Below are 23,453 nucleotides of genomic sequence, written 5' to 3' on the forward strand. Positions count from 1 at the left end.
TACCTGATTTGAAGAAAGTCAGTTGCCTCTGCAGGCTGTTGAGAGCTTTGTTCCCCATCTTCATCCCTTCTCCCCACCTTTCCTCAAGCTCCAACTACCGGTAATTTTGAGGGCTTTTAAGTGTTTTGTCAGTTGAAGAATTTCCACACCAATTAAAAGTACCAGAGAAATTCTAAAACAGTACCCATGAAAATCTTGTCCATAGTCCAAATAACTGTGAAACTCCTTTGAGTTTTAAACTGAAGTTACTACTTGTAAGAATCTACAGGCATAGCTGGCTTTCAAAAGGCTCTTTCCTGCTCTTGCTACAAAAGCATATGTTGATGAAGCAGCTGGGAAAGGATCGAACACACAAACCTCAAAACACAGTCCTTTAAAACCAAGTTACTTTTATAAATACAATTTACAGAGTAGAATTTCTGACTCCAGTGAATATTACAGCAGAACCTTCATCTCTGAAGGCACTTCAGACACCTTGCTCATCAGTATTTACTACAGGAAGGCTTTATTAAAAATAATATACAACAGTAAGGAAATACTCCTCATATCTATATGAGGAGTGTATATATATATATATATTTTTATATGTTTATAATAGATAGCAAAGATGAACACTAACCCTGCGAGACAAATACACAATTAATCATGCAAGAGACTCTTGTAACATCCGTCAAAGAAAATCCTCACTAGACTTCAAATTTCTCCTTGGCTGTTGGCAGTTCTAATGCTCATTTCAAAATACAGCTTTTTTATTTAGTTCTTTATTTTAGCAAAGAAGAAACCTGCAATATTAGCAATAGCCTGGAATAATCAAAGATGTTTCAAAACCAATACTAGTATCAAATGAATCACCAAAGGAGTCTTTTTTCTTATGATAACTTGTTCTTGAAAACAAATGGAAACAGACTCCAAAAGCAACCAACACTTCCGGGTGCCAGATGAAGCATGGAAATCTTTTCAGTGGGCTGATATTTCACCTTTAATGAAACAACCACCACCACCACGCACAAGTCCCCCAGAACTGAGCACCAAAACACCCCTGATGCTTCAAAAATGTCATTTAGAAACCAGAAGACAAAACTTACTGGTAGTTACTATTCCAGAATACCGAAACCCAAATGCAGTTATCACTCTAGAATCTACGGTGGTTTTGAGAGATCTGTGTTTGTCATATGATTGCAGCTTTGTTGTTTAAGTAAGAAATGGTTCAAGTTCCACATTTGAATTATCCCTTGAATTAAGTTTTTAATTCACATCAGTGTTAAACCTCACTGTATTCATTCATTTTCTGGGTAGAAACTGTCTTTTCATACAGCCTTTGGCTTGTTTACACATTCCCCCCCCCCCCCCCCTCAGTTTTTTCACTGTCCCACTGTTCTTTTACTGCTATTAGCAACAGTACATGCACTTTACAGACAAAACACTACTCAGGATCCATGTTAATCACTGGGACTAGCATATGACCTTACCATGGAAAGCAGCTTTGCCCTGGTTTGGTTCAGAACAGCGATCGAATTCAGATACTCACAGTATCTGTCTTTCCTCTCTCAGGCACAGTGAGAGGAACTCTCCAAACCAACATGCCCTGCTAATAACGGAAGAGGACGGGTGCAGAACAACGACAGGAAAAGGAGCCAGTGCAGGCGCAGTCAGCACATTGAAAAACACAGGCCCAAAGAGGAACATAAAAGGGAACATTTCTGTTCCCCAGAAAAGACGCCTGCTACTGTCTAGAACTCTTTTCTTTTTCCAGGAAACAGCTCTGAATGGTACAAAGCACCACAGTTACATCCTGCCCAGTTTCTAGGCCAGCTGCTTTATTACCATCATTCACAGGACTTTCAGTTTAAAAAAGCCTCCTACCAGAGGAAAGGAAAATCAGAAACACACATCAGAAACACACATGCACTGCAATTGTAAATATATATTAAATCAAGCTAGTGTTTCAAGATCACTATAGCCTTTGTACCTTTATTATGTCCAATCTGTTTGTCAGAAAGAAGTAAAGTACTAAAGCTGTACAGCACCTGCATTTTACAGAAACTACTAATCAGATTAAAGCCTTAGGAAGACAGCCTTCCTTCCAAAGAACATCAGGGAATGGAAGATAATTGTTCTTGCCGTCTAGGACCATGCATACATTAATGAAGTATTTTGAAAGAAGACAAAACCCACAATTTGATATGCATGTGTAGTAAGATAGAAGGATAATTCCTATTCAAGAACCAGTCACACATGCTTTATCACCTGAAATCTGATGAGTGCTCAAGGTCATCGTGCCATTTAAATAAAATTCTACTAATAAACAGATTTATCTCACTTCTTACACAATTCAAAATAGTGTGCTTGGTATATACTAGCACACCAAATGTGTGCACCAAATATGTCCTCTTACAAAGCTGATTATATGCTTTTAGATAGCCCTCAAATACCTTGTGTCTGGTTCTGCAGCATGTTCAGTACATCTTAAGAAAACCCATGTCTAACCTTCCATTCATGGCTCCTCACAGTTTTAGGCAGATAATTTTGTCCTTATTGAAACTACCTTGTGCAACTGGGAGCAAGAGAGTCCCTTACCTATAAAATAATGAAGCAGCAAAGCACAAACTGACAATAAGGCGAGCAAGCACTGATGGAAACCACTGAACGGCCTCTCCTGAGGACAATGCACAACACGATGCAAGCGACCCCCGGAACATCCTGATCTGGGTATTCATGGATAAGGACACAAATGCATTATCCACTCCCAGGAACAAGAAATCCAGAGCGAGGAATGGCTCCTGACTGGTTTTTCTCAGCAGCCTCAGAACACAACTTGCAGGTCCAACATACACCTACATCCACACAAGTACACACACTGCCTTTGTGACTGAGGTAGTGCATCCTTTCCCACTGGCACACACTGTACAGTGGAAGGAATGGTCCAACTGTTTGCTGGGCCACAAACACAGTACTGCTTATCTTCCTTTACATTCTTCCAAGAAAAGATTGGAGAGCTTGAGACAGTCAACATGGGGGCAAACAGAAAATCTGGCTCTTCCCTTTAATCTTCACGTGAGAAATCAGATTAAGTTTCAGCTGTTAAGCAAGGTGTTTTACTTACATTTGTGCTTGTGCTCAAGAGCGCTGACAAAAATCCTAAAGGGTTACAATAAGCCAGTGTATTGCACTAAAGAGGAGAGGCTGAAATCACCACCTCCATGTAGCATTTCCAAGCACACCCTGCACAATTCCGTAACATATTTAGGCTGATTGATTAAATCAAATTGAATAAATAGATTACTAAATATCTGTTCTCTTCAAGTATCAACACCTTCCAGAAAATCAGCATAGTCTCGCAAATAGTAAGTTGAATATTCACACTGGCTGCAATGAAGTGACATTCTATCAAGAAAAGACATCTCTCATAGGCTACAGAATCACTAACCTTAAAATTGTTTCTTCTGTGTTGCATATATTAATTAGGAGGATGTGCAGGACATTTGCAAAACAAAAGACCATGGCAAACCCAACGTTAAATTCAGGGGGGAAAAAAAGATAGCAAAGTTTTCTCAGCAGTAACTAGGGTTTTGTTTTCCCTAGCAGTTTCATAACACGACGTCAGAAGACTGAATTCCTTCTAAATGCAGTAAGCAGCAGTTTAAAGAGAGACCAACAGCTACATAATCATCCTACACACTGTTAATTGTATCTGGCATTACTGCTCAAAGCTCCTACACAGAGCGTCAGCTGACTGCCTGCACAGCACTTGGTTCTTAGTGCCTTTGTTAATGACGAATTCAATTATACAGCAGAGAGCTCCACAACCGCCCTCACGTTATAAACCCAGAGCATCAGAAATCCCATGGCTTTGCGCAGGGAACACAGTTATTTCTCCACATGCTACAACTCGCTCTTCAATCTGCAGATCACCAATGTTTACACCCTGTGGAGAACTGTATTGCTTCACAGGAAGGAAACAGATGAACTACAACATTCCTGGGAAAAAACCCTCACCATGACGGTACATGCTCAGGACATCCTAGCACCTTACGGGTGACAAACAAGAACATGATCCTTATGAGACCATCTTCCTTAGTGTTACTTGAAACTACACCACTATAACCACCTGTGAAAGCACAGCCCTCCCACCGCGTTCCCTGACTTGCTGCAAGTCACACCAGCGCTTCCCAAGTTTATCCAGAAATCATCGTGCACACACCGAAAGTCATCAAGGTACTGAGCCCAGACACACGGCTGTCACGCAAACCAGGAGCTGTGAGGGAGGCAAACCCCGTGTCCAGTTCTGCAACACAACGACAAAACCCGGCTCTCTTTTCTGACCTACTTTCCACTGGTTTGTGTAAAATACACCGTGCAGCAAAGGAAAAGTAGTAACACCCGGTGCTGTAACCAAACAGATACTCCTAGCCCTAGGAGCAAGGCATTTCCTCTACAGCTACACTCAGTTACTACACACCTCTCCACAGAACAGCGCAGATGAAAACACGATCGCTTACAACGCGGTGTAATGAATTCTGCCTTGCCTCACAGACCTGGTGCGCGCCGCACCCGGACAGGAGAACACACCAGAGCGGACGCGTTGACACCGGGACAGGGCTGAGCAGAAGGGACACGGTAACCCGGGGACACGGGTGCGGATGGTCCCGGAGCACCCCAGAAGCCCCCTCACGGCTGACACCTCACAGAGGGGCCCAGCGCGCCGCGGCGGTAAGATGTCAGCCCGCCACGCGGGAGACCTGAGGCGCTGAGGCACCCAAACCCTCCTGTGCGAGGCGGAAAGCGCGGAGCGGAGCCCGGCCCCCGCCTTCCCCGCTTCACGGCCGGGCAGGCAGGGCCGCTCCAGACCCCGAGCAGCCCCGGCCCCGCATCTCTCGGGGCTACCACGGCCCCTCGGGGCCGCGCACACGGAGCCCGCAGCGCCCGCACTCACCGTCCCCCACCGCCATCCTGCCGCAACAGCCGCCCCGCTTCAAAATAGCAGTCCCGCCTCGCGCCGAGCCCGCTCCGGCCCCGCCCACAGGGTGCTTTTACTGCGCGCCGCGCCGGTCACGTGCCCCTTTCCCCCCCTCCGCCTTGGCCGGGCGAGGGATCCCAGTGGGAAGAGGAAGGAGGAATGGGAACGGGAATGGGGTAGAGCGGAACAGGGTCCAGGCTCTGTACAGCACAGGGTAGAGCAGTACAGCAGGAGAGAACAGAGGTTAGGTTAGAGCAGAGCAGAGGGAAGCAGAAGATGGCTCCTTGAAGGAAGGCGAGGGAAATGCCCTCACAGCACATTAAGCAGCACGTATGCAATGGATGCAGGGGAGCACGCTGCAGTGCAGTGGGAATTGCAGTGCAAACCTACCCAAACCCTGCACTGCTGCTGGTGGTTTGGCCCCACATCACTGCTTCGGGTGACACACTGAGGGTGGAAAGAGCGCGATCCCATAACGGGATTAAAAGTCGTTCCAATTTACTGTGTCTTGCCTAAGGAGCAGTTTAAGTGCAGATGGACACAGCTGCGAGCCCGGCGCTCACAGATCACGCATCAGCAGGAGCACAGTCCCTGCAGTAATAACTCAAAACCTCACACAAGTTCCTTACAAAGCAGTGGAAGCAGCAGCCTTCGCTTCCAAAACGGGCTTTGAACTGAGCCTTGTGCTTCACTGGTCCCTCCATTTGCCTATGTACAGTTACAATCCAGCAACCGGAGTTTCAAATAACACAGCTACACGCCGATCGTTTGCCTTGAAGAAACAACCCAAAGCCCACCAGTGATCACCAGTGCCCCGCACTATGGAGGTGCATGCAGGGCCACGCTGTATCTGCCGGGGTGTGTCGTCAGTGTCTCCATAGTAACTCTATTTCCAACAGGAAAACAGCAAAGGGAAATAAGAGCGTAATGTGGAAAAGCACACACTTGTGCTATAGATTTTAATTGCCTTTTTAGGTTGTTTTGGGGGTTTTCAGCGGAACATGCACCCTGACTGCATCTTTCTCACCCGTGACACAGCTCCCCTCCAACCCTAATAACCAACAGCCCTGCATCCTGCCTCTCACACTTCAGGTGTGCAAAGCTGACACCGTGAGGCATAGCATTAAACGGGGAAAATTGCCTGGGTGGAATAGAGATGTACCAATTTATATCCAGCTCAAATCATCCTGTCTGCTCAATGAGGAGGAGAGCTCAATATTAACATTTCCCCTGCTTCTCTTTTAATTCCCTGTCTCAAAATTTACACTGCTACAAGAGTCTGTTGAAATTCTCTCAGTGAAAACAGTATTTACAAACCTCACACAGCAGAAACAAGTGCTCTCACAGCTTTGGGATTGGCTGCCAGGCCTGTTTCCATAGAAATGGACATTCATTTGCTGGGAAATGGGGAAGTGCTTTGAAGAACCTTCTCCGGTTCACAGGGATATGTGTATTCCTGGTGGAGTGGAAAGGCAGAACCAGCAGCATGCAGAAGATTCTGCTCACCAGGCAAACATCCTGATGGGGTTCTCCTAACTCACTACATGAGCAAGGTTTTCATAGCAGGTTAACTCATTCACATAATTCACACTGCTGAAATGATCTCTGCTTTTCCTATCCACACCCGAGGGCAAGGGAAGATGAGGAAAGAGTAAAATGTGAAGGAAAAAAAAACAAAGGAAATGAAAGGCAAGTTAGCAGTGCGGTGTTATTTAAGTCATCCTCACCAAGCAAGAGCACTGACTCCTTCCCAGACTCCTTGTTATACACGGTGCCTCCTCATCTGCTGGCTTTTGAAACTCCTCACTGCATCCTGCTCCTATTACTCCATCCACACTCCTTTCAATGTAGTTTCACCTTGTCTGCCCTCCAAGGGGATCTGTCAGTCTCTAATGGTAACTCCTTGGCCTCCTGCTCTTTATAGCTCCATCAGGGATCAGAGTCAATAAAGGAAGATGGTAACACAAGACTGAAGGGCTTGTTCAGGCCAGGTCCACCCCAACACAATCACAGGGATAGCAAGGTATTAAATCTACCAGCATGCATTAAGACTGCAGCTATGACAGGCTGCAGGCTCCTCTCCTCCCTGTGTTTCTCTCCCACATACCCAAGCATACCAACACAATGCTTTAAATACCAGCCACGTGTTTAATCACGTTAGTAGAAGTATTTGGTTTTTCTATATATGTTTTGATTATTAAAATACTCTGGAAAACATTTTTGTATTCAGACTGTTAAAAGCTGCAAGTTTTGAGGTTTCTATTCTTTTTTGCTTTCCCCTCCTCAGTACACGCTGAATAATGAGACTGAACAACTGACATTAGCATTCTTCAATACAGGAATCCTCAGTCACATCTCTGGGTTCTCAGAAACTAGGTCAACACAAGAAAGTGCCAGCCAGGGCTGAAGAAGCTGACAGCTTCCACGTTGTGTCAGCGAGCCCTTCCCTAGCTATCGCACACTGAAGAGAACCCTCATCAGTCCCGTTAACTTACTTGGGAAGTAACTCCACCTGGCAAAAACACAGTGCTTTTGCTGGTAAAAAAGCCCAATAGAGCTGCACCAGTCTCATTAAAGTAAAGCCTGTTTAAAAGGTTCCCCCCCCCCCCCCCCCCATGGAAACAACCCTATTCCCCTCCTGCCATCCCAAACTCTGCTCCAGAATATCAAAAGCACTAAAACAGTCCTCAGCACTGTAACAGATGTGTTTAGACATTAAACCTTGGCCTTTACCCAGAGATGTTTGATAAAGCTCCTGAAAGAAAAGTTGGTAACAAGGCTACAGGAATTCAACAGTAACTTTCAATGTACATGTGCAAGCAGTAAACACAAACCGTCTTTCAGAGAATAATGAAGGACAAAGCCAAGAGAAAGCACTAACAATGGAAGAGAAGCTTTTCAATAACACTAAAACATTCTCTAGATGGATGCAACAGATAAAGTAGGTTCAAGGAAAAACACTGAAAGAGGGATCCTGCCAAATCAAAACAGAGTAAGAGGAACTTCTGCATAGAAGTTGTAACTTATGAGACTAAATTAATGGCATGTACTGCTGCAGATCAGCATTAACATCTGCATGGTAAAGATGGGATAGAAATGGCTTTAAAAACTCCCAAAACTTAATCAGCTCTCTTAAACCAAAGACAAAAAGCTTTGAAGTGCTGTGTAAACTGGTCCAGCAATGTTGTATTGATATTTTCATATACATTTCAAATTACTTCAATGCATTTACATTCCCTCATGTAACTTTCTCCATTCTCCTGAGAACTACCAACAGAAAAACACACGTATCTTTGAACATCTCAAAGCTATGCAGCAGTTTCAACTTGGAATGCAAAAGACCAAAATCAGCATGTTTCCTTTGGGTTTTAATATTAATCCTTACAAAGCCATCTTTGCAATCTCACCGTGTTCAAGAACAGCAATGTTGTATTTCAAAGCAGAATGCAGCATAGAAACTGCCTCAAAGGCTGTAAAAACACATTCCTTTGAATCTACAGTCTTTGCTGTTTTCTCACTAACAAGAAAAGGGTGTGAATGCTTATAACTAAAAGGTGTATTTGAGGATATTAACAAATCATACGCTTTCCTCAGAATACTTCTCTTGCACAGTTACACCTTTTAGATCTAGCAAAGCCTTTTCAGTCAACATAGTTGCTTTGAAAGGGAGATGGAAAACACTCCCCTATCAAACAAGGTCTCCTCATTCCTTGCATAAGGCAACAAAGCTTTCAAAACCAAGCCCATTAAAGCCACTTCCACCATCACTCTATTGTTGTGCTGTTATGTAGCTTTTTAATTCTTATAGTTGTTTTAAATAAGAATGATGGTCTTGCTCTTTAATACTATAAAATACTATATCAAGAAAACAGTAAAAAGCAACAAGTGTTCTCTGCACAACAGGATTTCTTTTTATGAAAGACTCCAAAAATAAAAAGCTCAAAGTCAGGTCTTAACTTCAACTTTCATCTTTGAATGCTGCACTCACCTATTTTTATAACTTAAAACTCCCTCTATTATAGTCATTATTCATCATTTTAACTGAGAAGAAATACAACACATCCCTTAATAAATTACCATTTTCTTTTAGAAACATCCTTTGAAAAAGGATAACAGTTCATCTGATCCGTTTCCCCTGTGCATGAACACTCTGCACCATTCTTGTATTCTCTCCTGAGCACATGTGTAACTTGTTAAAGATTGACTGCTCCTTTCCATGCAGTTTCAACACCTTTTCCAACTGTATTCTGTCTGCAGTCCAGCAAATACTTTCACTAATACACTATAAGCTTATTGCACTGTCTCATTTTCTTAGTATTTACATGTTTCTAATCATTCACCTCACATTGAAAATGTTAATATTTAAATACTGTATTAATCTAAAGCTGATTGTAAATATGTATTTCATACTCACCACTGATGCTATTTATACTCATATTTCCAGAGTTTCTTACTTCATCAAATTTTGCAAAGATTGTTTGCAACCTGTGAACAACAACAACAACAAAACAGATCACATCTCTGAAATCCCCCAGGTTACTCATTATAATCTATAGAGTTGTCATACAGAATAAACAAGGGATTAAGAGCAACAGGAAGCAATTCCTAAAGGACTCCTCTTTAGCTGAGCCTCTTTGCACAACTGCACAGAAAACAAAGTCAATTTAGCAAAGAACAAAACTGAGCATTGTCATTAGCATGATTAAAAATGACTACAAGGCTAAATTCAGGTTCAGGAATCGTATATACTGGGTTCAAATGACTGTGATGTCACTATTAATACACAATACCAAAAGGCAACCATTTGAGCTATGGAGTGTTCATGGGGGAGGCAAAAATGGGGATTTAATTGCAACAATTGCTGGTTTTCCTTGGAATTGCTGCTCCTCAGAATTTCCTCAGCTTTGCTATGAAGGAACTCCTGCAGGAGTCAGCACTTCCACAGCAAGAACAAAGGCAAGACTTTTTCCTAAGCTTAAGGTACACTGAACACCTCAGTTATGTCTGACAAGCACAGCACTGATTTGAACTCACAACTGAAACCACTCTGCAGGTGCTGAGTGATGTATAAATAGGAAAACAACAAGAAAAAACCAAACAAACAGAATAAAACCTAAGCAAAACCAAACCAACCCCACTAAAACCAAATGAAAGATCCCAAACACTCCACAGTGGCCAATCAGTCCCACAGGGCAGGAAACACTATTCAAGCAAAAAAAAAAGCTGCCTTCAAGAGCCATTTCTGATCAGTCCTGTAGAAAACTCAGTAAAAGCAGTGGAAGTACCTCCCGGAACAGACATGACCCCCACATCAGCAACAGGTTTGTCCTGACATAATTCACTGTTCAGCTGCACAGAGGGATACCTAAAAGTCCGGACCTTGTGATGCAGAGGCAAAAGAGCACCACTCCCCTGACAACAGCAGGAAGTTAAAGAAGAAAGGGTGCTGGCTAGTCTGTTCTTCATATCCAGAGTGAGTCCAAAGCAGGAAATGGCCCATATGAAACCCTGCACTCAGTTCTCCTTACTTCCCCCTTCCAAAAAAAGGAAAGAAAAGAAACCCTCCCAAAAAATGATCTTGCACAAACATGTGGCCACATCTGGACACACAGATGGACCTCATCTACAGCATGAACTAGACAGATAAGTAGAATGTGCATAGCACATGAAATGTGGTATACAGAAACGCGTACTGCAAAATGCTTTAACTTTTCAGGATATAAAGTTGTGGCCTTAGACATAAGAACTAAACAAATATTTGGGTTTATACAGTGAGAAAAGCTGTCAGATGGCTGCCCGAAAAGCCTTTAAGAGCTTTTAGCACTCACATCAAGCACTTGCTGTCCAGAACCACATACACCATTGCCATTCAGGGATGATCAGCCACACGGATTCCACACTGTAACAAATTCAGTTTGACCCATATAGAACAAAACCCATTCACTATTCTTGGCAAGAACAAGGAACACAACATCCACTTTCAGTATTCACAAACTTATTAGCACTAATGCTTCCAGGCCTGATAAAAGACCATCAAACCTCTTTGGCAGCAGCTTTAACCAAAGGGAAAACCACATCCAAATTTCCAGCCACTGACTTGATACTGCTTTTTCTGAGACAGGACTGTTTCAGGCAGAAAGCACAGTACTATTCTCAGATTTTTAAGCTGAAAAAATAATAGAAAAAGGAACTCACTGTTTTAATAAATAAATTCACAAATTTATCTTTGTAAAGTATGAAGATGCACTGAAGAAAGCTACAGTAACAGCAAAGAAAGCTCCAATAGCAAAGTAATATCCAATCATCTTTCATTGCCTACCTGCACTCCAACAGGTCCAATAACCCTCTCCAGAAAATCCAGTGTTTTCCACCAAGGCAAACCTACCAGGTGCAGATTACAAAACCTGGTAAGCCTACTATTATTAAATGACTAACTACATTTGGCCTTATATAGACACAACATGCATGTGCCATTTGCATATTTAAGGAAGTTGAACAATTTCTCTGAACAATGCCTGATTGACTTTCCTGCCTTCCTTCCAGCAGACATGAGCTCTTATTCTCCGTGCTTTAGGGCAGAGTGCATTCAAGCAGCAACACACAGATCTCAAATGTGTAATTTGTTATGGAAACTAAACAAGCCTCCATTCTCCTCAATCACATGTGCAGCAAATTCTGCACTGATAGGGTTTTCTCTTAACAGTCATGTTTACACACAGTTTGTAATGCACTGCCGTACAGTGAAGGAGCTGCAGTGCAGCTCTTTGAGGCTGAACTTGACAACTGAAAGCAGCCATGTCAGAACTACAGATTATCCGTGGTACTTAACCCCCTTAAAACCCACCCAGACACACAAACGTGAACACAGATTCGCCTCAAAACAAGAAGATGATATAACGCATCAAAGGGGTTTATTCCATAGATTGTAGCTCCTGCATAACCACATGAACATTTGAATGCATCTAAGGGAATAGAAAACTTCTGACAGGCACTGGGGAAGAAATAATCTTACTGTAGAGGCCTGAGTTACCATAGAGCTAATCTGTCTGCCCTGAGCTTTGTCAACCGCCTTGTTACTTCTGTGAAGGAGGCAGAATAGACTACAGGGACTCTGCCTCCTGTCAGCGATGGATGGGACAGACATGAGGAGCCTTATGTGTAACTCAAGTACAAGACAGCTGGGATTGAGTGGCAACAACCCATTTAAGATTCCCCAAGTAGAGCCTTGCTTCTTTATGCAAATGCAAGTAGTGCAACTGTGCTTGCTTTCAGATGGGGGAATTTTGTACTCAGCTGATTCAGACAGTGGAAATAACAACTTCGTACCTACTGCAACTAAATTAGAAGCTGTTGATTGCCCTGCGGATACAAAGCTCCTATGGCGTTTAATCCCATTTGGACCCCAAGATTTACTCAGTTTGTACCTCATGGAGGTGTGAACATGAGTGCTGAACCTAAACTTATGGTCAGACCCAAAAGACACAACACAAAGGCTTTTAACTGCACTCTTTTGCTCTTATTCCCTGCTTCAAAAGATGTCCAAGACCCTATCTTAGGGCAAGAAGGATCTGCTCTGGTATGTTCCAGTTACCTGCCATGGAACTCAATTGTTGAAATTGTAGTAACAATGCAGCTTAAACCATAAAATCTCTTAATAGTATGAAGTTGTGACAGCCATTAAATAGAAAAGAATGTGTACACATTCCCATAGCAGGGTAAGCTTTTACCCAAACAGGCTGAATTCCCCCTTGGAATGTGAAACAATAAATTCAACACCAGTCTCCTGTGATACTTTGACACCATACAAATCATCATTAAAAACTAGGGCTAACAGTTTTTTAGAAGGGCCTGTGATGAGGCACAGTATCCATCCTGACATGCTCTCTGATACCATGTAGTAGATATATTCAGCTTTATCAAGATCAAGAAGCGAGATGAAGACTCACAAGCGAAGGGGTACATCAATTGTTAAGGGGTTAATACATCTTAAAACGTATAAATTGTTTTAACAAGGAATTTGAGAGATTTTATTGCCTAAACAGAAATGTCCATTCAGGGCAATTTCAAGCTCTGTCTACCTTTCTTAATTAAACAAATCCTTACCAAGGTGGCAACAAAACAACAGCTACTTTTATTGCAGATGAACTAGTCTACACACAACACAGGCCTGCTTTTCAGAAAGAGAAAGGGCCAATGAAATATGCATTCCCAAAAGTTCCCTGCATCCTTTGCAAGTCACATCCCATGTCCTGGGATAGTACGTGTAGCAGTTAAAGCAGCGAACACTCCTCCTGAATGCCACTTTCTCACTGAACCCCAGAACTGCAACTTCAGAACTGGGAAGCAGTTACTTTGTGAAGCAGCTCTATCATCTAACTGTACCCCATAAGCAAGCATCTAGGCTGGAAAGGATTGGTCTGATGTATTTAGTAAGAAGCAAGGGAGGTAAAATTCTTCCATTATAAATATCTTCAAGAAAGCAGGAGCTTGTTGGTTTGCCACGCTCACTGCACACACATGCTTGTTCTCTCTCCCACATGCACAATATACGTTAAGTGTTGATTTAAGTGCTTGAGACTCTTCTACACTGAGGCTAAACAGCAGTTCTAGAAGAAGGAACAAGATGTATATATCCAAGTATTTTCTATTTCCCCACTATGCTCAGTATATATTTGCTTAACTGTGAAGAATTTCTCTAGTTCTGTCAAGCTCTCAGCCTCTCTTCAAGTCAGGGGATTTTAACTGCTGGCTGCTTTCCATCGTACACTTGTAGGCCTTTTCTAAGCAGAAAAGAACCCAGCCAAACAAAGTCAGGAACACTAGGAGCATCATGATGGATGCAAAACTAACCAGAAGATAAAATGCAAATTGTAATCATTTTAAACCAAAGGTTTTAGTGAATTTAGAGCTGTGGCAAAGAACAGTAACAAAGAGCAGCTCAGGAGTACCAAATCACAACAGCTAACTCACCTCCCAGGAGGAATTCCTCTCTTCGTAAGATCTAGTCGGACTTTCTCTCCCACATGCCGATAAACCTCTACAATGGCTAGAATGGCAGCATCTCTCACCTGTGGATGCAGATTAAATTGTTCACTTCAGGGTTACAGAAACCAAAACAACATTTGCTGACAATCTTCCAGCTTCCATCGACCTGCATGCCAACTCATTTCACAAACCACTTGCAACGGTAGGGATGGAAGTGAAAGGAAATACAACTGTTATTTCAAGAGGGTATTTGTTCCAAGTTAGAGCATCTCCAGATGGTAGATGAAAAATCCTAGAAAAAACAGCTCTAGAGGGAATTTCTGGGATTGACATAAGAAGAACAACCCCAGTGCTTTATTTAGCACTCTGACAGCGGGCAGTGACTCCAAAAGTTAGTCCCTGCATTCAGTCCTGACACTCCACCTTGTCTTTATCTATTTCTACACACAGTGAGGCCCTTCTGGGAAACCAAGGACCTGACTGCTCACAAGAATCAGTCAAATTGACCAGCGTTTCCTTTACTTCCTTCAACAGGCATTACCATCATATTGGCACAAGGAAGGGAGTAAGACAAGACAGGAAGAACAGCTACAGCAAGGAGGCAGTGCCTCTTTAAGAATCTTAAACCATAGTCCTTGTAACAACAACTGCCAAAAATGCATGTTAGTAAATGCCATTATTCTCTATAAAGAATTCCTGGAATTACTTCAGTATTGTTCTTTGCAACAGTTTGAACTAAACCCTCAATTGCTCTATCAAGATATGAACTGCATCTATTCTAGCGATCAACAAACAGAACAATTTCCTAACAGATTTTCTCTACTCTAGAACAATGCTACACTATGCAGGAGACAAGGACTTTGCTGCATCCAGAAATTAAGCATAAAGCATATCCTGTTTATTTGTCCATCTCCTACTAATGCTACCTTCTTCCTTACTGTATTCTTGGCCTTTTCTCTCAGCTACAGCTTCAGATAAACTGAGATGTTATTAATTTCCATTTGAAGGTTTTCTGAAGTTCAGCTATCACCATTATAAACTGCATCTTCATTTTTACTGCAAGATGCTTTTGTTTAATGGACTGGTTTTAACTACAGTCCTTGCATGTACTCGAATGCCATTTGGGTCCCATTTAGGAAATCATTACACATGATAATGTTCGCAAATGTGGCCGGCTGTTACAGGTCTCATGCAGGGGCTCCTCCTGGAGGCAATTCTTCCTGTCAATGTATTTTTTTCCCCCTTTTCTTTCAACATGCTCTACAAGAAACAACTGTAATAACAAATCTCAGCCTCTGACGACAAAACTGAAGGGGCCAGTACATCACAACACTGCTGCCTGTGTGGCTCTGCTTTCATGGGCCAATGGATAGACTGATTCAGAAGAAAATGGGTTTATTGTTCCTCGTGGTAGAAAATAATGATCTGTTGTATACAAGCAGGCGTATTGGCTGTTCTTAATCTACGTTTATGTGACTTTCATTCCTTTGCCAAGGTATGGCTGTTGACTCACCAGTAAGTAACGAAACCCTTACCTGACTGTTGGAGTCACCAAGCGCTATACACAGATGCGGTACCAACTTGCTGAGAGTTAATGATTGTGCACCATAACTAGAAATAATAAAAAATAGAAGTTACATTTAAAAATACAAGTTAAATGCTTGGGGTATTTTTGTTGTTGGTTTGGTTCTGGTTGGGGTTTTTGTGCTGTTTTTTTAACAGAAAAACAAAGTACTTCCTGCAGAAGTAAACTTTCAGCTTAGCACTGATAAAATACAGACTTGCACCAATCAAGCTCCATCTTTTTCTTACTAGTCCTCTGTCTACTTTCAAGTAAGGCAGAAATACTACAGCTTCAGTCTTTCTTTCAGAAAGCTCACAAGTGAAAAGGTTTGATTTTTTTCCCATTTATCAATTTAATTGAATCAGACTTCTTCAAGTATTTGTTTCAGAGAAGAACACCATTCAGAAGAAGGGGAGAACCATTACATCTCCATAGAAACACAAAGCTTACATGTTTAAGGTAGCAACAAGACACAAACACACTCCTTCTCGGGATCGGTAGTTCTTGTGTTTAAAACCAACAGCAAGGCGCTCCCAAATGTGCTATAAAACAGAAACAGTTGTCTTTGATTACCAAGAGTACAACAAGACGTAAATCTATTCGTATTTCATAACTACATTCATAACAGTTGCAAGAAACCAGCAGAAGACAGGTCCACCAGAGAAGTAAAGGCACTTCTCAGATAAAATGCAGTTACAAAATGCACAGCATGGAACACAACACGAATTATTCCTATGCCAAAAACAATTTGGAAGAACACTTCAGAAACGTAGCTGAGTATTTGTACTCTTTGAGCAACAGCTCTTAGAAACATGCAGATTTGTTACAGTTAACACACACCAAGCAAACGCTGACACCACAAACCACTGACTCAAGCAGAAGTTCCTATATTCTTCTTGCTTCATATTCTGTTTCCCTGCCAAAATCTCTCCTTCATCTCAGCTCATCCTTACCCACACCCCTGCTGTCCAATTCCCCCCTACTTCTGCTTTAAATGTATTTCTTCCTGTGTCAGTTATTTCTTTCAGTCCATTCATGCTAATTCCCTCGCTTCCATTTCTGCTCTGCTTTCGTTCCTCCTTTTGTGCTGCGCCGCTTCCCGTGCTGCGTCTCTCCGGCTCTCTGAACCCTCATTCCCCTTCTTGCGCACTTAGTTTTCCACTGCCTGCCTTTAGCCCTTCCCTCCTCCGTTTGCCTGTGTACCTGTCCATCTCCTTGTCCTTCTCTAGCTGTACGTTAGCGTGCAGGAAGCACAAAGGTGAAGCTTACGGGGCTGGGGATTCCCGGCGGTGTTCCGGCGCAGATGCGGCGGCAGCGCTGCCATGACAGCCCCAGCAGCGGGGAGGCTGCTGGCGATGGCTGCACATCGCCCAGCCCAGGCACCACCCTCGCTCCTGCTCCGAACGGGGCCACTGCAGCGTGCAGTCCCTCCACACACAGCTGCTGAGGTGCGCTGCATGTGAATGACTGCAGCCCTGTTCGCCCTCCTGAATAAAACCAACCCAAACCCCCCCAAACAGCAACTCATCAAAGACAGCCAGCCTAAGAGCAGGGAACACTGCAGCCTCTCCATTCAGGAGGCAGCACACTTCACAGCAGATGTAAAAACTCTCCAGTTAGAGCCTTGCTTGATCGCTTTGTCCCATCTGTGGTTTCTGGTTGGTTTGGTTTGTATTTCATTACATTCTGCTCAAACAAGCAGGATGCAGCTTGTTAAAACTGCACAGATTAACAACAAACAACAGGAATTCATGGGAGAAAACACCCTTCCAGCTGAGCCACTGTCCTGGACAAACATGGGAAAATGAAAGTCTCCATGCTAGGGGTGCAAAACATACAGGTAGGGAGGGAGCTGTAGAGTGATGAAACAAACAAAGGCTAAGAGAAATTCACTGAATTTACCCTACTTTCATAACTCAGTTCTTCTAAACAGAGAAATCCAAACGGCTGCTTAGCAATGTCGACTCTCACAACTCGCTAGCAACAGTTGATGTCAACCTTCCTTTGTCCCATGGGTGCATTTATACCATGATGCTCTTATTTTTATGCTTTCCTGCCCATAACCAGCTATGTCTAGTTCTCACTCATAGAAAAACCCCAAACAAACAAAAAAGACCCAAACACATCTAAACCAAGAAAAGGGAACTGGCGACAGAACAAACTCAGTATCATTCAACAACACGCTAGAACAGACAAGATGAGTTGGTTGGAAAGAAACTTACAAGGCTTATCCCCGAAAGATTATTCCACCCAGTTCTTCCAAAAGGATGTTTCTCTGCATCAATGGGAGCCTAAAACTCTGTATTTCAATGTTGGAGGCACAGGAGAGACTTTTCTGCTGCTGTCCCTGCTGTGAGGACGAGTAATGCTTTTCATCCACATTTTTAATGATACATAGGCTGTCCTGAGAGCAAATGACTGAAGCCGGGTTTCTTCCACCCTAGGGGAGTTACCACAAGATCCATCCCTTCTCTTACACACGCTGTTCCTTCCACACCACAAACCTAGTATTCTTTCTGACACTGTGAGTAAGCTTCCAAGGGGGTGGAAGCTTCCTTCCATGACCTCAGTGTACAACCTTCAGCCTAACAACTCTTCAGAGACCAAAAGATGGACCAGTAATCTAAAGCACTTCCATGATGAGGGCCTAGCACGAAGCAACTATCACCACAGTTTTTATCAGCAATGGTTCAAATGAAGGTGTCTGTCTCCAAGATGCTCTGCATTTATCCAAATGCTGTGACTGTAGAGGTAGGTGTACTTTCAGCTCTCAGTGTCAGGTACTTCGGAGCGTGTTGGGCATAGGAACATGTCACTCATGAACTACTTGCTCTTGGGCAAGAAAAAAATGCTGCAATGTCTTTGTCAATGACTACAATCAAAATGGGATCTCTTGAAAAGGTCAAGGCAAGTCTCTGTGGATGAAACCACTAGGCTTTGATGCCTAAACCCCAGTCAGATCTGTGACCAAATCATGCAAGAAAATGCCTCACATTGGAAGGGAGATAAATATGCTTTTATATTTGCTAGACATGCCTCGTCTTCCCTATCAGGCAAACAAAGCAACCAAGAACAGTTTTCTGACTGCACATCAAGTAAATCTTATTCTCTGCGCACAAATGTTCAAGTCTGTATCTATGAATAAAACAAGACAGGAATTAGCACACAAACAAACCTTATTTTTGCTCACAAAACCCAAAATGTTCCCTATAAAGTTCTGCACTTAAAACTCTGACAGATTTGCTTCAGAAACTAAAACCTCAAATTGTAAGTCCCTATTGACAACCAGGATCCACAGAGTTCCAAACAACATCACTGCTCAAACAATATAACCCTGTTAAACAAGCCTACGTTTTTCAGACTCAGAGTAGAAACTGGAAGATTTAGCACCTAACTTCCTAGGATGGAAGCCACCTAATGCTAAGAGCTGTAAATCTGCTTAACTCAAACTTCAACCTCAGACAATCAAGAGGGCACTTTATCTCCCCCCTCACTTTGCCCACGGTTCACACAGAGCATCTGCCATACATTTAGAAAGCCATATTTTCTACATTAGAATGGATGGCCTCAGCTGCAGGACTACTCCATGTTCAAGTACAAAGCTAATTTTAAACCAAAGTCAGAGCTAAACAAACTTATTTATTCCCATTAATGCAAACTCAAAGCCAGGAGGATGCTTCAAACATGCTTTAATTGACAAAGTTCTGCCACATGACACAAAAGCATCTACTCAGAATTCAGCTCCCATAAGCAAAGACTGCAGCACTGCACGGCCAGATTTTTATCTCCAGCTGAACAATGCATCGGTGTTACCCCAGGAAGGATATCTTCAGCCTTTGCACTACTCACAGTCACCACAACACTGTCACATATTCGAAGGTAAGCTCATACACAAGCCATAAGCCCGCTGGAGGCCTCCACCTGAACCTACACTAAGTAATCATACCATGGGTGGTGCTGCTTCATCCATCAATTTCAGTATGAGATTCTGTGCTTGCTCCCGAACTTGGTCTTTGGCATCTCCCATACGATCGATCAAAGGCAGGAGAACTGCAAAAGAGAGAAGAAGAAAAAGATTAGCCCCTCAGTGAAGGTTTTCTGATGCTTACACAGATTTCCTGAAACAGATTTAAAATACAATCTCATACGAAAATCAAAACTGATTTTAAGTTGGTCAAAACATATTAAAGTCCAGCTAAAAATCACCTTTTGCTGCATTTGGTGTCCCACGTCTGAACGCTCGAGGGTATTTTACAGTGACTGCTACCAAATTAATTGTGTCCTATTCTACCCAGGCAGTAAATAACAGTATTGCTCTATTGTTTGAAAGGGAGATCTGAAAGAATTTTAACAGCGCTTCACCATTTTATAGTACTAACTGAACAACCGAGTTGCCAGTAAGAGAAAGGGGACAGAATCAGAAACTCAGGATGTCCCCTCTGTTCTTACATTAAAACCAGCAGCCCTTTCTGTGCCATGAGTATTACAGTACTGAAGTTTCAATTTCCCCTCCTGCTGTATCGGAACACTTCCTAAGTGTCCTCCTCTGAGCACTGAATTCTCCTGGCTCTGGATATTCCCCTGACATCTTTAGCTACAAAGTTTTTGTGTTTCTCATCTATCTTCCCTCCCTGTTCTCCTGTAAATGAATTAACAGCTACTCTCAGTTTATAGTTTGAGGAGTTTGGAGTTATTTTGTTTGGGTTGGTGCTCCTGTTGGGGTGGAACATTGAGGTTTCAGGGTTGTTTTGTTGGGGTGGGGTGCTGGTTGTTTGCTTTGGGTGTTGGAGGGATGGTTTGGTTTTGTTCCGTGGCTTGGGTGGGTTTTGTCCCCAGTTTGTGAGCACAGAAAAAACATCCAGAGTTCAGTAAGTGATCCTGGGGAGTACAGAGCTGACCCCTTGCCATAAACTGCCCATCACTCCTACACTTACTGATTGCATCTTTCTTGCCAGCATCGCTTTCCATGACTCTTTCCAGCACTTCTAAATGGACCTTTTACCCATGGCACGTGTTACGGGTGAGGTCTGCTACCCTAGAGCTGACTGCTGTGCAGCTGAAGGCAACTCCGGGTTTACGGAGAGGGGAACAGCCCCAGCCCCAGGGAAGCAGAGGGGAACACACGGAGTGCCAGTCCTGTGGGAACAGGGCTCCTTTGTGACCGATGAGCACACTGAGTCAGTTGATGGAGCTGCAGATACCAGGGCCCCACTCACATCACCAAGGCAAGTACAGAGAACAGCTACTAGGAGCCGCAGAACAGAGATGAGCTCACCCCGTTGAACTAAGCCATGCCTCAGCCTACACATTTCAGAGCACACGGCTGCTGAACACGCCAGCCCCTGTCACAGAGGGACAGGCTGCTATGGGACCTGCTCAGGGACCCAAATGGCTGCAGGCTTGACTCCCCCCTCAAATCTCAAGTTTCTGTAGGACCCCATGCAAGACATGATATATTCTTTTTGCATAAGGAAAATGAAACGAGGCTGTCGAATGCTGATACTCAGTTTGGTATTTCATCCTCTCTGACAAAGAAGGCTCCAGCAGGAAATCGCTGGTTGCCTACTGAAGAAGTTTCAGAGCACTCAACCAGAAGGGAATCTCCCTTAAACATATTTCAGCTTGAGCTTCTAATGCCTTCAACGCTTGTTCTCCCAGCATCAGACACATCTAAAAAGAGCAATAGAGAAAAATAGCTGATTTGTGTTAGCTGTGCTTTCTAGGAATAAGTGGGAAACACATCTTCTTCCCCAAAATTTCTGACACCATTTGAGACACTTGGGTCTACCCCAGCAGCCTGGTTTTGCTGATCACCCCTCTCTTCCCCCTACTCCAAGCCTCCTGGCCTCTCCTTGCTCCTCTCTACTCCTGCCCAGCCAAAATCCCAAACCACAAGAAACTTTAAGTTCTCATAAGAAACCTCACCTAAGCCCACAGCAGCAGTTAGAGATGACAGACTGACACAGGCTTTTGCTCTGCACCAGGATAAGCCGGTGCTGTCAATAGAAAGCAGCACCTTTGCCCACTCACTGTGCCAGCCAGTTTGCCCCTCACAGCTCATACCACCCCTCGTACCAGCACTTGTCTGTTTGCAGAGTGAACTGAGGACATGCTCAGACATTCCAGGTAATACACGTGTGTCAATCAAAAGCATGAGCCAAGAGTTATGTTGAAACTGAGCCAACAGGAACAGCCTATGGAGGTTCTGGCACCTTAGGAAGTATCGACTGGATGTGCACACACTAAGGTTCTACAGAAAGATTTAGGCAGCTTTAGGCAGATTTCTACCCCTACCAGCTACAGCTGAAGTCATACTTGCAATACAAGGGCACCCTTTATCATAACTTAAGCCTCTGCTTTAGGAGATTAGAGCACTACTACATCCCAAAAAATGAATGACAGAAAATAAATCACCAAGAACAATGCTCCCCTTCACTTCATTCCAAATACAACTGAACAATCACTTTGGCTGATACTTTTCCTCTAGGTTTTATACATTTCATTACCACGATTGAATTAGCATCCTTTATGCTGCAGTGACAATACACACATATGGTTGTTTCTAAGCATCACTCTGCAACTAAACGATCTCAAATAGATGTTGGAGTTAAAAGGAAGGTGAGAAAGGAGGAGCAAGACCATATATGAAGGTGGTATTTGAAGTCATAGTCTCCTAACAAGTTACCCAGTGAAGTATATAACTTGCTGTATTCAGTATGGACTCACTGCTATTCTATACTACTTCACTATTTGAAACGGACTCTGGAAAACCTAACATGACAACTTTCTTCCTTTTATTCATTTACTTCTGCCAATATGAAGAGAAACATTATACTAAATTCAGGAAACACCGATTCCCCTTTGCAGTTGCTGGTTATTTTTGCAGGGCCAAGCGGCACTATATCCCATTCAATTTGCCTTTTCACCACATTGCCAAAGCTTCCTATCACTACCAGCTACTCCCGAGTTTTTCCTGTTGAGACTTCTGTTACACCACAACTTTATAGGGATTTATTACTGAAGAAAACTCAGGAGTGTCAGTAAAAATAATCTATAGCACACAATAATTCTACCAGATGTACATCAAACTGCCCTGCTATTTACCATCTTTACGCCTTTCTCCTTTCTACTATATCCCTAACAGAGCTTATTATCCCATCGGTTTCTCTTCCATTCTTTGTCTTCCTTCTCTTGGCTCAGTAAGCCTAAATAGATTTTCACTTTTACACATTCACATAATGACTTCATCACCACAAGCTGGACAGCAGAAACAGAGTTAAGTCCAAAACCAGCCTGGGGAGTCTGGGTACAGCCTTGAGAGATGACAGATTTATTTCTTTTACAGGGAATGAAGATGATGAACAAGTAAATCCCAGGAGTCAGTGCTTAGAACAGCCCCCAATGTGTTTTTAAGAATGCCAAGCAGCTTAACTGCATGACCCCCCTGCAGCTGGAATGCCACTGGAAGCACAACAATTTCCTTTTGTTAAACTTTAACAAGAGTTCCTTCTGTTGTGACACAAACATGGGGCTTTTCAGTTTGTGTTATCCCTCACAGCTCCTTCTGCTTCTGCTCCTGCTCTCCTGCCAATTACACCTGCTCTTTGTAAGCGCCTGTTTTATGGCCTCTTACCCTCTCACATCTACCCATTTCAATGGCCCACATTTTGATAGGCCATGTCTGCTTTGCTGCAAAGGCCTACAGAAAGCATTAAGCTAACAAGAATCTGTGCCTGGGAAACAACATCAGTACTGGCAGAAATTCTGTCACTAAAAAGTCTAACTTCTTAGCCATTAAAAGAAAAAGCTTTGAGGACAGACACAGATTACACCGAGGCAGCAACCTGTATCTGCCTCATTTTCTCAGGAACTGCCAGCTCAGGCACAGCATTAAGCAGCTGCATTGGAAAGGAGCACAAGGACAGAAAAAGCAGTCTGTTCTGCTGG

At 43.1% G+C, this 23,453-nt stretch overlaps 1 protein-coding gene across 41 annotated transcripts in view; it reads right to left on the reverse strand.

Annotated features, from left to right (window-relative positions):
• The window catches only part of CLASP2 (cytoplasmic linker associated protein 2), a 124,776-nt gene that overhangs the window by 83,773 nt on the left and 17,550 nt on the right, over window positions 1–23,453 (reverse strand). For 38 of the 41 annotated variants that reach the window (XM_062621472.1, XM_062621524.1, XM_062621506.1 and 35 more), the window contains exons 3-7: window positions 19,453–19,556; window positions 15,957–16,048; window positions 15,478–15,553; window positions 13,928–14,025; window positions 9,372–9,442 (exon numbers count right to left, since the gene is read on the reverse strand). In XM_062621472.1, the coding sequence (XP_062477456.1) occupies window positions 9,372–9,442; window positions 13,928–14,025; window positions 15,478–15,553; window positions 15,957–16,048; window positions 19,453–19,556 (441 nt within the window). Of the gene's footprint in view, window positions 1–4,933; window positions 5,055–9,371; window positions 9,443–13,927; window positions 14,026–15,477; window positions 15,554–15,956; window positions 16,049–16,459; window positions 16,697–16,775; window positions 17,028–19,452; window positions 19,557–23,453 lie in introns of those variants that run through there. The other 3 variants (XM_062621773.1, XM_062621739.1, XM_062621765.1) reach the window with 3 other exon arrangements.

Source organism: Pezoporus occidentalis, unplaced genomic scaffold, assembly GCF_034315485.1.
Source record: "Pezoporus occidentalis ecotype Australia unplaced genomic scaffold, CSIRO_AGI_Poc_V1 ctg107, whole genome shotgun sequence".
NCBI lineage: Eukaryota > Metazoa > Chordata > Aves > Psittaciformes > Psittacidae > Pezoporus > Pezoporus occidentalis.